The sequence below is a fragment of the Hippopotamus amphibius genome, chromosome 17 (assembly GCF_030028045.1).
Source record: "Hippopotamus amphibius kiboko isolate mHipAmp2 chromosome 17, mHipAmp2.hap2, whole genome shotgun sequence".
Lineage (NCBI taxonomy): Eukaryota > Metazoa > Chordata > Mammalia > Artiodactyla > Hippopotamidae > Hippopotamus > Hippopotamus amphibius.
In genome coordinates, this window is record NC_080202.1 from 56,857,111 (window position 1) to 56,872,501 (window position 15,391).

Below are 15,391 nucleotides of genomic sequence, written 5' to 3' on the forward strand. Positions count from 1 at the left end.
TTATGATCGGAAAAAAGCAAGTTAGATAAGGGCTGGGAATCTTGGTAACTTAATGAGCTTTATGAGAGGTGTCAAAAGTGGAATCTGATTAATGAACTGGTTTCCTAGAAAGTCCATTATAACCAGTTCTGGAACCAATTCTGACAGTTGCTCACATTGTGCGTGAAGGACGTTGAAATCCTAGCCAGTGGGATGTGGTGTGGAGTGTCTGGCAGTTCCAAACACAAGTAGAGAAACAGCTATGGTTGAGTCTCCTAGATTTACCACTGAAGCAGGTGACAAACTTGCTAAGTCTGCATCCCAAGGTAGGAGGATTTTATTGGGCAGCTTGAAATCTGCTGCTTGAATAGTGCAACTTGTGCTTCCATACTTTTAGTTTTTTTAACTCAGAAGGCAAAAATATTTCCTGGTTCTAGGAAATGGCCCACATGTTATATCCCTGGGTTTAGGTGCAACAGAGTGAGGAGAAGCAAGCAAAAATGGGAGCTGATGAAGGCATCCTGTGGCCTTGATGGATGAGACAAAAAATAAAGTTTTTAAAGTTTAGACTTTCTCATCTTGTTGATGGTCTTCATTTGGATGATAACATGTTTCTGTCACAAAGTTTTCTGTGGGGAAATGTCCAGAAAGCCTTGCCTTCTGACTCAGCTGGTATTTGGGGGAGTGCGTTCCTCAGCTCTCCTGAACAGTGGTCTACTGGGGCTTCCCCTGCTTGGCTCCTGGCAAGCACTGTTTTCCTGCCTGGTGTTGGGTGCTGAGGCTGGGGTCAGCCTCAGTTGGAAAGCAGGCCACTTCCAGATCATCTTCAGGTAGGGCAGCAGAGGGTGCGCACAGTACACAGTCAGCTGTCAGCTGTTGGGTCAGCAGGAAACTCGGTGGCCTGCCCTTGTTTCTGCAGGCAAGTGCCAGCCTGTCGGAGCAAGAGTGGGTCAGGGATCAGTTCCTCAGGCCTATGGCCAACGTACCCCACCACAGAGAAAGATGAGGTATAGTTTTCAGCACACCCTTCTGTAGCCATTGTCTCACTGCAGGTGGTGTGGTCCACTAGGCACAAGAGCCTTGAGCCCCCATCCTGGGCATCCAGCCTGCACCCTACCTCCCCATCCCTTAACAGTCACCTCATTATGGCAATCACAGCCCATTTCCCTCAGCCCCACTCCAGCCACTGATAAAAAAACACAGCTGTGTATAAAAACAGATGATTGAACCTGGTGTACCCCCCCAAAAAATAAAAAAACACAGCTGACCTGAATGTGCTTTGTCTGAGTTCCACAGCCTCTTCCTTCCCTCACCCCATTGGTGGTTGCACCTGCCTCTAGGCATTTCTCAGGATGTCACCAGCCCAGACCATTCTATCCAGCTGGGCCTGGCTTCTGGCCAGCAACTCCAGCACAAGCAGCCAGCCTTCCACCTACCTTCCTGAGGGTGAGACTGGAGAAAGGAAAGAAGGAAGGAAGAACAGACCCTTGCCCAGGTTGCTAACCCAAATCCCTGCAGCACCTTCAGGGAGAAGGCTGATGTCCTTGGGCCAAGTGGCCAGCCTTTTGGCACTCTGACTCCTTTGTCAGCAGGTCTGGAGAATGAGCAAGGCTGTGGGCCAAGGAGGGTGGGTGCAGCTGGGACAGCTTCAGGTTTATTACAGAGACTGTGGTGTGAGGAGGGACCAGAGGCTGTTAACCTCCCTCCTGGGGCAGGTGGAGAGGTGCCTACTCCCTGTGGTCCTGCAGACTGCCAAACAACCACCATTGTTCCAAGCAGAGTCATGGGGCTTCTATGTGAGGTGTCCCCAGCCTGTCCTGGTGTCCTCACCTGAGCACTATGTCCAGTGTCCAGCTGGGGTGAAGACCATCATGCACACCCAGGAGCAGCACTTCTTAGCCTTCTGCCCTGAGCAGAGGACCCTCTACCCTGAGCCCACCTACCTCATTGCCCTTTGAGAAGAAGAAGCTAAGAGGTTCTGCAGTCATTCTGCTACTAGGGAAGCAAGGTGGGGGTGGGGTGCTTCAGTGAGGCTGTGGCTCCTGGAGGGGCTGTAGGGCCACGTGATCCGGAAAGGGGTACAGAGGGACACGGTCAGGTAGTCAGGGTCTGGGGTTTTCTCTCCAGCAGCTGCCAGCCCCTGTTCAGAAAGCTGCAGTTCTGGGAATATATCCATTGGGAGGAAGAGTGGCTGAAAGGGAGAAGGCTATCTCCAATTCACCAGTACCAACGACAGGGAGGGCTCTGGGAAAGCAAGGCTGGTGGGCTGCAGGATTCAGGCTGGTTGTTTTTGGCTGAGGGGGCGTGTGAGGGACAGCACACCTCCCCAGGGAGGTGGTGCCCAGGCTCTGTTAACCTTTACTCTTTTCCCACCCCCTCTGTTGGACACAGTGGGCCCCAGGACCTTTCCTATAAGCACCTCACTGCCTAGTTCAGAGCCAAGAGCATCAGCAGATGGGGCAGGATGGGGCTGGGTCCAGCTGAGTGTCTTACTGCAGCCCAAGGGCCTCTCTCTTCTCAGTGCCCTGCCTTTGTCCCAGTCTCAGTCCTTCTGCCCAACCCATAGTGGCCTGGAGACCTGGGCCAGCTGCAGTGACGAGGGTGAGGTGCAGGGAGAGACAGCCACAGCTGCATCTTGTGAGTCTGGATTTGCTCCCTGCCTGGCCATCAGCAGGGTGCTCGTCAGCCTAGAGGGCAGGAACTTCAGGGACACAGTAGGGGTACCAAAGAAAGACGAGGACTGGCCCCCTCTTAACAGGGGCATCTGAGGCCAGGGATGGACAAAAAGCTCCTGGCCCTCCAAAGGCAGGGCTTGAGTCTGTCTGCCTCTGGAATCATGCCTGGCACACAGCACAGACTCCAGGCGTGTTTGCTGGCCAACCCAATGGCCCTGGCAGCCCCACAGCACAGCTGGCTGGATGTTTTCCCGGCACGGGTGGCAAAGAATCAGTCAGGTTCCCAAGAGCTTTGGTTATTGGCCTGGCTTCCAAATTGGGGGTGTTCCAGGTAGGAACTGGGGCTCCAGGGGTCCAGGAGAGCAGCTGCCCCTCCTATTCCTTACTAAGAGGTTGAGCTTTGGATAGTAGTACTTCTGTAGGCAGATGCTGGCAGAGCAGAGGCTGCAGCAGGTCAGAGTGCTCCTGGGGACAGGGTGGTTGCTGAGAGAACAACCTCAGGGTCAGACAGATCCAGGTTCAAGGCCCAGCTGTCCTACTTGGATGAGTTCCTTAACCCATTTGTGCTTTTTTGCCTCATCTGTGAAATGGGAATAAAACCAGTGCCTACCTGATAGGCTTGTGAGGAATGAATGAAACGATACCTGCAAAGCCTGGTGCCTTTAAAAAATTTGACAACAGAAGTCCAGAGCACTGACCAATCAGAACAGGCACTGGTAGTGAACAACCAGTGCTGCCCTACAGGCTGCATCTCAGCCCTGATACAAGGGCTTACCACAAGCTCCGTATTAGTATTATCAGTGTTACAGAAGCTGTTATCATTAATGTAACAGAAGGGCAAAGGGGGCCCAAATCAGGAGATAAGATAACCCTCTGGGAACAACGAAAAGAACCTTCCAGAATGGGGGAGAGGGTAAGCCATCTGCTGAGAGCAAACATTTTCAAAGACTGTAGATATTAGCTTGGGAGATGTGGACCCAAGTCCCATCAGGAAACCAGTCTTTAATTGCAACGGAGAGGCTAGAGCTGCATGAAGCACACAGACCTTCACTGCACCAAGAAAGACCGGGTCTAGCAGGGAGCGCCCAAGGGCTAAGAATTGAGCACGGAGACAGACAGGGACTCTGGGAGAGAAGACCCACCTCTGGAACAGCTGTCCTCAGTGGTGGGCCGGGTCTTGCCATGACCTGGCTTGCCTCGGCCACTGGGCACTCAGCTGGCATGCGTGGTAGTCCCACCACTGGATAATTTGTCCCCATGGGGGCTATTACTGAGAATTCTATCATGATGCATCAGTCCTGTGTGACAGCTGGCTCTGGCTGCTCTGATACAAGTAACTTTTTTGGCCAGCAGAGCAGAGGACAGACTTTGGGTGGCAGTGTCCCCTTTAAGGGGCCACCTTCCCCCCAATCTTGTGACATCTGGCCAGGAAATGGGAGGGAGGGTCAAAGGTCAGAGGCAGACTTCCTTCTGAACAAATTTTATGTAACATGCTAGATGGGATTCAATACAGTAAACAGGTCTCCCAAACGAAATCAGTGTTTCAGAGTCCAGCATGGGCAGACAGGAGCACCTGCTCTTGGGTCAAATCAGGTTTTCCAAGAACAACTGAAACATACCAGGATGAAGGGTCAAAAGGACATGTTTTCAATCAAAATGAAACAATGGAAATAAAAAAAAAAAAACAAGGGTGTGGGCTGCCTACTGGTCAGAATTCCTCCTCTCTCTTCTTAGAAAGTTCTTTACTCCTCCGTCAGAGCATTTATCTCAGTCAGGGTGGGGCAAGGGTCAGATTGAGGCTGCCTCCCTATCCGTGCGTGAGAGCCTGAGGCTTTTATCTGGCCCGTTGCCTGCTGGAGAGGCCAACAACGTCTGTTGTATTAATGGATGATTGATAATGATAGCAAACACTGATTCTGTGCTTACCAAGTGCCAGAGGCTGGGCTGGGCATGCTATGGCATTGACCTCACTCGCTTCCTTTTGAAACAGTCTGCTGGGAAGGAAACACTAGCCCCACTTTAAGGACGAGAAACTGAGGCTCAGAGGGGTTAAGTCATCTGACTGAGATCACACAATAGTAAGGGCAGAGATTTGGGCTCAGAGCTGTTGGACATCAAAGCTGAGGTGGGTAAATGATTCGCAGATCAAGGGATGCTTCTTGGATCACTGCCTTGTGGGGAGGCATGGTTTGTGCGTGTAATTCCATTTCAACCAGCCCCAAGGGCCACTCACTGTTTTGTCTTATTTTGCCTACGCCAAAAAATGCTTTACTGAGGAGTGCTCAGAAGGAGCAGACCATCACGTAAAATTTGGATTGCTTTTATTTCCAGTTTTCTTTTTTAAACAGCTTTATTAAGATACAATAGGGACTTCCCTGGTGGCGCAGTGGTTAAGAATCTGCCTGCCAATCCAGGGCACATGGGTTCGATCCCTGATCTGGGAAGATCCTACATACCGTGGAGCAACTAAGCCCGTGCGCCACAGCTTCTGAGCCCATGAGCCACAACTACTGAAGCCCACACGCCTAGAGCCCGTGCTCCACAAGAGAAGCCAAATGAGAAGCTCGCACACTGCCATGAAGAGTAGCCCCTGCTCGCCATAACTAGAGAAAGCCTGCGCAGCGCAACGAAGACCCAACACAGCCAAAAGTAAATTAAAAAGAAATAAATCTTAAAAAAAAAAAGATACAATACACAGGAGCTTCCCTGGTCGTCCAGTGGTAAAGAATCAGTCCTGCGGACTTTCTAGGTGGCGTAGTGGGTAAGAATCTGCCTGCCAATGCAGGGGACACAGGTTCGAACCCTACCCCAGGAAGATACCTCATGCCATGGAGCAACTAAGCCCATGCACCACAACTATTGAGCCTGTGCTCTAGAGCCCGTGAGCCACAACTATTGAGCCCATGTGCCACAACTACTGAAGCCCACGTGCCTGGAGCCCGTGCTCTGCAACAAGAGAGGCCACTGCAATGAGAAGCCCGCGCATCACAAGGAAGAACAGCCCCCACTCGCCTCAACTAGAGAAAGCCTGTGTGCAGCAATGAAGACCCAACACAGCCAATAAAATTAAATTAATTAATTAAAAAAAAAAAGAAGCAGTCCTGCAATGCAGGAGATGCGGGTTCGACCCCTGGTCGGGGAACTGAGATCCCATGTGCCGTGGGGGCAACTAAGCCCGAGAGCCACAACTACTGAGCCCGAGTGCCTCAGCTAGAGAGCCCAACTGGGGCAAACTACAGAGCCCTAGTGCTCTAGAGCCTGCGCACCACAACTAGAGAGAAGCCCACGTGCCGCAACGAAAGATCTCGAGTGCCACAACTAAGACCCAATGCAACCAAAAAGATACAATACACATACCATACAATTCACCCACTTAGAGTGTACAAGTCAATGATTTTAGGAAAGTCACAGATATATGCAACCATCACCACTGTCAACTTTAGAACACTTTCATCACCACAAAGAGAACTTGGTACTCTTACCCGTCATCTTCTTATTGTCCCATTTCCCTCAGCCCCAAGCAACCACTAATTTACCTTCTGTCGCTATAGATTTGCCTATTCCGGACATTTCGTTTGGCTAGAACAATTTGTAATCTGTGACTGGCTTCCTTCACTTACTATGTTTTCCAGGCTCATCCCTGTTGTAGCAGGTATCAGAACTTCCTTCTTTTTTATGGCTGAATAATATTCCATTGTATAGGCCACATTTTGTTTATCCATTTATCCCTTTTGGATTGCTTCCACCTTTTAGCTAGTGTGAATAGTGCTGCTATGAACATTAATGTACAAATTTTTGTGTGGACATATGTTTTCAATCCTGTCAAGCGTATATTTAGGAGTGGAATTGTTGGGTCATATAACTCTATGGTTAGCATTTTGTGGAACTGCTAATTGTTTTATATTCCCAGCAGCTGTGTATGAGGGTTTTGATTTCACCACATCCTCACAAACACGTTATTTTGTCTTGTTTTTCTTTTTAATTTTAGCCATCCTAGTGGATGTGAAGTAGCATCTCATGTGAGTTTTTTAAAAATTAATTACTTAATTTTTATTTTATTGGCTGTGTTTGGGTCTTCGCTGCTGTGCTCGGGCTTTCTGGAGTTGCGGAGAGCAGGGGCTACTCATTGTTGCGGTGCTCGGGCTTCTCTTATTGTGGGACACAGGCTCTAGGCACATGGGCTTCAGTAGTTGTGGAGCGTAGGCTCATTAGTTGTGACTCATGGGCTCTAGAGCACAGCCTCAGTAGTTGTGGCGCACAGGCTTCATTGCTCCGCGGCACGTAGGGTCTTCCTGGACCAAGGCTCGTACCTGTGTCCCCTGCATTGGCAGGCAGATTCTCAACCACTGTGCCACCAGGGAAGCCCCTCATTGTGGTTTTGATTTGCATTCTCCTAATGACTCATGATGTTGAGGATCTTTTCACATCTTTTTTGGAAAAATGTTCAAAGCTTTTGCCCATTTTTTTCAAGCTTTCAAAACTTTTCTTTATGGGTCCCCAGGCCTTATATTTAATCTTTTTAAATTTTTTTCTCTTTTTTAATATTTATTTATTTACTTTGGCTGCACCGGGTCTTAGTTGTGGCAAGTAGACCTCTTAGTTGTGGCATGCGGGATCTAGTTCTCCGACCAGGGAGCGAACCTAGGTCCCCTGCGCTGGGAGCTCAGAGTCTTACCCACTGGACCATCCTTCTTTTTTTGTCCACTTTTAAATTGTCTTTTTTACTGTTGAGTTGTAAGAACTCTGTATAGATTCTTGATACAAGTTCCTTAAACATATGATTTGAAAATATTTTCTTCCATTCTGTGGTTGTCTTATCACTTTCTTGATGGGGTCCTTAGATGCACAAAAGTATTTTATTTTGATGAAGTACAATTTACCTATTATTCTTTTGTTGCTTGTGCTTTGGGTGTCATATCCAAAAAACCATTGACTAAGCCAAGGTCCCAAAGGTTTCCCCTTATGTTTACTTCTAGGAGTTTTCGGAGCTGACTTTTGAATGCTCTTGGGGCAACCCCCTGAGGAGACCCCAAGCTACCCTATCCACAGCTCTCCACAAAGCCCCCACTCTAATCCCAAACAGTCTGCTTACATTTCAGCCGTTCCCCTCCAAGGTTTCATATGGGGTGGCCAACTGTGGACAGGCATCCAGGCAGGAGTTGGGGACAGCTTGAAAGTTTAGGATGCGGGCTAGTGAGAGAGGAGGTGGCCAGTGTCAGACCCTGGGCACCAGACTCTGGGACCAAGGTTCTGGGCTGAGGAAACAGCTGCTAGGGCCAAGAGCCCAACCTACCTTGGCAGCTGGGTAGGTCCCTCCAGGAGGGTCTGGGCCCTCTGCTGTCCATTGCCACCCCCCTTACTCCTCCATGGCTAGGAGCTGGGACAGCGGGTCCACTCTAGAAAAGGAGACTGTAGAAAGTGACTCCAGCAAACTTGGCTTTCCTTAATTTCTGTTTACACTGATTGTCCCGCCACCCTCTTAGAGATTCAGGATCAGGGCTGGTGACCTCTCACAGATGCAGGACTCTAGGACCTAGGAGAGCCCTTGGCGAAACCCAGGTGTGCTGGAGGCCGGCTGGGGTAGATGGCTGGGTGGGGATGGGTCTGGGCCCAGAGAGGGGCACCAGGGCCAGGGAAGGGCAGCTCAGCACTCCAAGTCAGGCCAATGCCCGCCCCGGTGGGCGCCCAACGCTCCTTCCCAAAGCCCGCCGCCGGCCCGCCCCGCGCGCCCCGCGGGTGGACTGGGCCGGAGCCGCGGGCGGGGCGGGGCCGGGCCAGCGCGGCCCGGTTTGGGGCGGCGCGTGCAGCTCCGAGGGCAGACGCCGCGCAGCCCCGCCCCAGCATCCCGCGCCGACCCGACTGCGCCCGGCGGAGCCGCGGGCTGAGCGTCATGGCCGCTCGGGAACAGCGGCAGGCTGGGGAGCTGCTGGCCAAGGCCCGGAGAGCCTTTCTGGAGGAGTTCGGGGCCGAGCCCGAGCTGGCCGTGTCGGCCCCGGGCCGCGTCAACCTCATCGGGGAGCACACGGACTACAACCAGGGCCTGGTGCTGCCCATGGTGAGGGACTGGGCGGGCGGCGCCATCTCCCCGCGCGCACCCTTGGGCGGGCCCCTGCGAACTTTTCTCCAGCAGAGTGGGGGGGGGGGGGGGCGCGCTCGTGGGGGAGCCCCTGGGACGGGGCGTGTCCTACGCTGGGAGGGAGGAAGCCGGGAGGAAGCTGGGAGGGATCCTCGCCATCTCTCCGCGATCCCCCTCAAATTGTGGGGGAATGCGGAAGGGGGCCCAACGGTAGACCGGGGCGAAGAGCCCTTAGCCTTCTGGTCCAGCCCGTTCGGTTCGCAGGGGAGGGAATGGAGGCTCAGAGAGGGCTAGAGATCTGCTCAGGGTTACACAGCTGAGGCGCGGCTGCCTTAGCCGGGGGTTATGTCCGTCCCGCTGTGCAGCTTCCCAAATGAGAAGGCGTCAGAAGGAGTTCCTCTGATTCTGGCTTCCTGTTGAGCCCTCTCTCCGCCTTGCGCCACAGACAGGAGCCCACGCTTAGGGCAGAGTCCAGGTCTGCACTCTGCGGCCCTGGCCCTGCCCTTGAAGACCCATAGGGTAGGACGCAAGCCCCTAAGGCTAGATGAGCACGCAGGCTCTTCCCTGAGACACTCCCCATTCCCTTCACTTTGAGCCTGGAGGTCACCTCCTTGTCTGTCCCGGTGCCCTTGGTATTGGAAGTTTTGCATGCTTTTTTGTTTCTCCGGCCAGGCTCTGGAGCTTGTGACCGTGCTGGTGGGCAGCCCCCGGGCGGATGGGCTTGTCTCCCTCCTTACCACCTCTGAAGATGCCGACGAGCCCAGGCGGCTGCAGTTTCCCCTGCCCACAACCCAACGGCCACTGGAGCCTGGGACCCCGCACTGGGCCAACTATGTCAAGGGAGTGATTCAGCACTACCCAGGTATGGGGCCCAGGCTTGGGTCAAGTTCTCGCCTCTCAGCCACAAAGCTCATTAGCTCATCTCATCCACCACGGGGTGGCCATGTAAGGGGCAAGCATCGCCACTGCGCAGGTGAAGAGTCTGATGCCCCAGAGGTTCTAGAACTTGCCCGAGGTTGCCCGTTGCATGATTGGAGGAGCCAGGATTCAAACCCCAGCCCGTTGGTCTCCAGAGCCCTAAACCAGGAGAACGAGGAGACTGTCCCATCCCAAGAACCTCATGGTGGGAGGATGGAGGGCGGCGGACCCCTTGGCCCAGCAGGTCGGTGGCCTCTGACAATTGAGACACATGCTCCGGAAGCAGCCGCCAGGCAGTTGCCTCCCTTTGTACCCGAACATTTGCCCTTCTTGTGCTCCTCCTCCTCCCAGATGGCCATCTTACCAGCATCCATTCTTTCCCCTGCAGCTGCCCCCCTCCCTGGCTTCAGTGCGGTGGTGGTCAGCTCAGTGCCCCTGGGGGGTGGGCTGTCCAGCTCAGCATCCCTGGAAGTGGCCACATATACTTTCCTGCAGCAGCTCTGCCCAGGTACCTCCTAGACCCCAGCCCCCAACCCAGCCCTCCTTCCCTGAGGCTTGTGATCAGAGCTTCCTACCCCAACTGTGGCTTTGGTGGGGGGTGGGTGGAGGGCTGAGGAATCTCCCTGGAGTGTCATTGGAGCTACTGCTGCTCCCAGCCACCCACCCCTAGTGCCCCCTCCTGGGCCCCAGCCTCCCTACCTCACCCTGTGCCGCAGACTCGGGGACAATAGCTGCCCGGGCCCAGGTGTGTCAGCGGGCTGAGCACAGCTTCGCAGGGGTGCCCTGTGGCATCATGGACCAGTTCATCGCATTGCTGGGGCAGAAAGGCCACGCGCTGCTCATTGACTGCAGGTCAGGGGCTTCCCTTGTACCCTGCCACCGTGGAGGAACTCCTGCATGGAGCATGTGCGGCAGACGCTTGGCCTTGTCATCTCTGCTGCACCATCTCCATCCCAGGTCCCTGGAGACAAGCCTGGTGCCGCTGTCAGACCCCAAGCTGGCCGTGCTCATCACCAACTCCAACGTCCGCCACTCACTGGGCTCCAGCGAGTATCCCCTGCGGCGGCGCCAGTGTGAAGAAGCGGCCCGGGCGCTGGGCAAGGAGAGCCTTCGTGAGGTGCAGCTGGAGGAGCTGGAGGGTGAGAGCTGGCTGGGTGCGCTCTGTCCTGGAGATGGCCCGGGGAGGGAGCTGCTGAGGCCTTGGTGTGGCTTTGACCCAGGTGTGTGTCCCCTCTAGAGATCTCTTCCAAGTTCTGCCCACTCCCCTAACACTGCTAACCTCGGGCTGCTTGAAATCTCAGTATTGTTTGTTCTAACGTGAGAATTAAGTATGCACCATGGAAAATATAGAAAAGTACAAAGAAGAAAAGCCGTAAGATCATTCCCAGAGATAGCCACTATTAGCATTTATTTTGGCATATTTCCTTCCAGTGTTTTTCTGCACCTGTATTTTCTTTTTTTAATTAATTAATTAACTTTAAAATCTTAATTGAAATATCCTTGACTTACAATGTTGCGTTAGTTTCAACATCTGTATTTTCTTGTTTTTTTAAAGATTTATTTATTTATTTATTGGCTGCGTTGGGTCTTCATTGCTGTGCGCAGGCTTTCTCTAGTTGCAGCGGGGACTACTCTTCTTTGCAGTGCACGGGCTTCTTACTGCGGGGGCTTCTCTTGTTGCAGAGCACGGGCTCTAGGCATACAGGCTTTGGTAGTTGTGGCTCCGAGGACTCTAGAGCGCAGGCTCAGTAGTTGTGGTGCACGGGCTTAGTTGCTCTGCAGCATGGGCGATCTTCCCGGACCAGGGCTCAAACCCGTGTCCCCTGCATTGGCAGGCAGATTCTTAACCACTGCGCCACCAGGGAAGTCCCCCTCTACTCATTTCTTAATCCTCCGAATCTGCCCACCCATCTCCCAAGCCACCACCATGACAGACTCTCCTAGGGGCTCCCCATAGAAACCTGGGGTTGCCCTCCCCTCCCTCTCAGTGCCGGATCTGCTTGGTCACAGCCCCATTTCTCTGCCCACACCTCCCCGGGCTTTGTCCCCAGCACAGAGCGCCAGCACTGCTGCTCCACTGAGGACTCAGATGGGAGCCTGCAGCCCCGCATTTCCACCTGGGGTCCTGGAGCCTTCACCTGACCCCAGCAGAACTCGTCCTTCTTCCCCTGGACGCCTCTTCTCCTGACTTCCCCTTGTCTGTTATTTCCTCACCCTTGTCACTCCTGTTTGAAACTTCAGAGTCACCTCTGAATCCTCCCTGTCCCCATTCCCACTCTGGTCTCTGAACTCCTTCCCCTTCTTTCCTTCGTCCCCACATCAGGCCCCTTGTGGTCTCTGACTGTTTAACAGCTGCCTGCCGGCTGGCCTCCTAACACCAGCTTCTCCCAGCGGGGCCTCCTACGCAAGGCAGTCACTTTTGTCAGCTAGAGCTCAGCTCCATCCCTCCCCTGCTCCAAAACCTCTCTGGCACCCAGAATTAAGTTGTGAAGTCCTAGGTGCTCAGGGCTGCCAGTAGTGACTTGGCTTGCTCTGCCCGCTTCAGCGTTAGCCAGTGGGACAGCTTGCTGGTTCTCTGGGGTGCCCTGGGCCGTACCCCAACTCTGCAGCCCTGGCCCTCAGAGGCTTCACTGTTACTCCAGCAAAAACACCAGCAGGACTTTTCCTTCCTGTTTTGTCTTGGCTTCTTGCAGGCAGCACTGTGTCCCACTCACCATGGAAGCACCAAGAGTCCAGGGCTCAAACTGCTGTTTAGGACTTCCCTCATGGTGCAGTGGTTTAGAATCTGCCTTAACGCAGAGGATATGGGTTTGAGCCCTGGTCTGGAAAGATCCCACATGCCGCAGAGCACCTAAGCCTGTGCGCCACAACTACTGAGCCTGTGCTCTAGAGCCCGCAAGCCATAAATGTTGAGCCCACGTGCCACAACTGTTGAGCACACATGCCACAACTGCTGAAGCCTGTACACCTAGAGCCCATGCTCCGAAACAAGAGAAACCACTACAATGAGGAGCCCACACACCATAACGAAGAGTAGTCCCTGCTCACTGCAACTAGAGAAAGGCTGCGCACAGCAACGAAGACCCAATACAGCCAATAAATTTTAAAAAACTTGCTTTTTATTGAGCACCCACTGTGTGCCAGGCACCCTGCTGGGAGTGCTCCGTGTGTCTGCTCGCTCAGTCATCCCTGTGCCCTGAATGAGGCAGGTGTCCCCTTTTATAGTCGAGGAGGGGCGGCTCTGAAACCTTGGTCACCAACCTGAGGTTCTGCCCACAGCTGGGTCAGAACCAGGTCTCAGGCTGGAGGTACCTCCACCCCCCGGGGCCAGGGCCCTGGAGCTGTCGTGCCCCTCCTCCACGTCCACAGGGGCCCAGAGGCGGTGGGTGGCGGGTCTGCTGACCCCTTTTCCTTCCCAGCTGGCAAGGAGCTGATGAGCGAGGACGCCTTCCGGCGGGCGCGGCACGTGGTGGGTGAGATCCGGCGCACAGCCCAGGCAGCGGCTGCCCTGAGCCGTGGCGACTGCAGGGCCTTCGGCCGCCTCATGGTGGAGAGTCACCACTCGCTCAGGTGAGAACCCTGGGTGCCCTGCACCTCCTGGGCACAGGCTGTCCCCTGTGCCAGGTGGGGCTGGTTCATGCCTCCCCTCCCACCCCCAACATCCTCTCTGCAGGGACGACTACGAGGTCAGCTGCCCCGAGCTGGACCAGCTGGTGGAGGCTGCGCTCTCTGCGCCCGGGGTTTACGGCAGCCGCATGACCGGCGGTGGCTTTGGCGGCTGCACGGTGACCCTGCTGGAGGCCTCCGCCGCTTCCCTAGTGATGCAGCACATCCAGGTGGGGAGGTGCCGGTGACGGGGGTTGGGCGGAAGAGATGGGTTCCCAGGGCCCTGCTGTGCTCAGACCCCGCTCCCCACCCCGTCCCTCCCACAGGAGCAGTACGGCGGGACCGCCACCTTCTACCTCTCCCAGGCGGCCGACGGCGCCAAGGTGCTGTGCTTGTGAGGGCCTCCCCGAGACAGCCCACGGCAGCCCTGCCCTCCAACCTGGGTGCTCAATAAACTTGTATTACCTCTGCCTCTGACACCTGCCTGCCTCCACAGGTGGATGTGTGCTTGGGCATCAGAAACAGATGGGTGTAAGAACTGCTCCCCTGCTCTGGGCAGGCCCCAGAAACACCAGCAGGGCAGAGCCAAGCGGTAGCAAAATCCTTTATTAAGTGCAGAACAAAGCTGGGACCTTGTCATGCTGGTCCCAGCTCTTTGGTTACAAATGGGCTTGGGCCCGGGGCAGGAGGGCAGCCAGAAGAGCCTTCCAGGACCTCTGCCTTCTTCGTGGCTCCCAGAGGACACCTACCCCCTGTTCTGTGGCCAGAGGCCCTGGCCCTGTGATGGGCATGCGAGTGGGCTGGGCCACCAGGCATCCAAGGATGGAGAAGCTGAGGCAGCACCAGGGACAGGAGGTGGGGCGGGGGTGGGCACGGGGAGCTCAGGTCTGGAAGAACTGTTGGTCCACATGGGTGCTGAGGGTTCCACTGGTGGTCAGCGTCCGGCTCACAAACTCCTGTGTCACATGCCGGGTGAGGGAGCCACTTGCTTCCAGGTGCTGGGACCCCAGGGTCAATCCATCTGCAAGGGAAGAGGCGTTGAAAGGTCTACCTGGGTCCCCACTGCCGCTTCCCCTGTTAGCTCTGTGCTCCCCCCGGGAGCGCCAAGAGCCCCCGCCACGCAACTCACCCAGTAGGAAGGGCTCAGTGGTGCTGGAGTGTGTGGTGGTAATGCTGCTGTATTCTCCTGACACTGGGTGCTGGAAGAGCCCCGAGTGGCTGCCCAGCTGTGGGAAGGGGCCTGCAGTGGGCAGAGGGGCCAGTCAGAGGGTGGTGCCAGGAGAAGGCATAGCCAGAGAAGGGGTGGGGGGTGAAGACGGGCTGCAGCTGGCTACCTCCATCCTGGGACTCGATGGTGATGATACCCTCACGCTCCGGCCCGAAGCCTTGGGTGGTCTTGGCCTGCACCTTGAACTTGTAGGGCACGTTCTCGCTGAGGCCCGGCACGGTCAGCCGGCTCTCAGGGCTGTCGCCGTCCACCAGGAACGTGGTGGCCGGCTCTGGGCAGGAAAGATGACTTCAGCCTCTGTGGCTCCCTCTCCACCCCTCCCTCGGTCCCCCTGACCCGGGGGCAGGGAGCACCTCCTCCGTGGGCCATCTCACAAGTCACCAGGTAGCCGAGGATGTCCCCGTCGGGCCTGCGTGGCCGCTCCCAGCTCAACTGCAGCGAGTCTGGGCTCAGGGCGGTAAACACCAGTGGGCCCGGGGCGCTGGGCGTGCTCAAAGTGAAGGCAGAGCCTGGGGGCAGCAGAGGAAGGGTGTCGGTGGGTGGGGGCAATTGGGGGCAACTCAGGGGGGGTGGGGGAGGCAACTCACCCGGCAGGGGGCAGAGTGGGCTCTGTGGGTGCACCTGTGACTCGATGGTGATGACACCCTCGCGCTCTGGGCCCCAGCCTTCCTGGCTCTGGGCCCGCACGCGGAACACGTAGGAGTGGTTGGGCAGAAGGTCTTCCACCACCACTGAAGTCTGGCTGGGGTTGGGGATGTCGAGCCGATGCAGCTCACCTGGGTCGGGGGTGGAGGCAGGCAGCGTTATTCCTTGTTCCTACCCCCGGCCTCAGCTCACCCCTTCCCTAGGCTGTGGCCAAGACCTGGTCGTCACCCACCCTGTGGTTTGGGTACAGGTGGAGTCAGCCTT

At 55.3% G+C, this 15,391-nt stretch overlaps 2 protein-coding genes across 6 annotated transcripts in view; one reads left to right on the top strand and one right to left on the bottom strand.

The window, feature by feature from the left end:
- The first annotated feature begins 7,837 nt into the window (after window positions 1-7,837).
- On the top strand, window positions 7,838-13,731 carry GALK1 (galactokinase 1). The gene is given in 11 exon segments (XM_057713869.1): window positions 7,838-7,847; window positions 8,239-8,411; window positions 8,414-8,483; window positions 8,486-8,709; window positions 9,403-9,592; window positions 10,037-10,156; window positions 10,365-10,500; window positions 10,606-10,787; window positions 13,068-13,218; window positions 13,322-13,484; window positions 13,581-13,731. Coding segments are annotated over 11 exon segments (1,491 nt in total). The 3' UTR covers window positions 13,653-13,731.
- Window positions 13,732-13,840: 109 nt separating this feature from the next.
- Window positions 13,841-15,391, bottom strand: part of ITGB4 (integrin subunit beta 4) — a 31,877-nt gene continuing 30,326 nt past the window's right edge. For all 5 annotated transcript variants that reach the window (XM_057714108.1, XM_057714104.1, XM_057714105.1 and 2 more), the window contains 5 exons: window positions 15,070-15,258; window positions 14,836-14,991; window positions 14,589-14,753; window positions 14,384-14,494; window positions 13,841-14,275 (listed from right to left, as the gene is read on the bottom strand). In XM_057714108.1, the coding sequence (XP_057570091.1) occupies window positions 14,136-14,275; window positions 14,384-14,494; window positions 14,589-14,753; window positions 14,836-14,991; window positions 15,070-15,258 (761 nt within the window). In that variant the 3' untranslated portion in view covers window positions 13,841-14,135. The remainder of the gene's footprint in view (window positions 14,276-14,383; window positions 14,495-14,588; window positions 14,754-14,835; window positions 14,992-15,069; window positions 15,259-15,391) is intronic.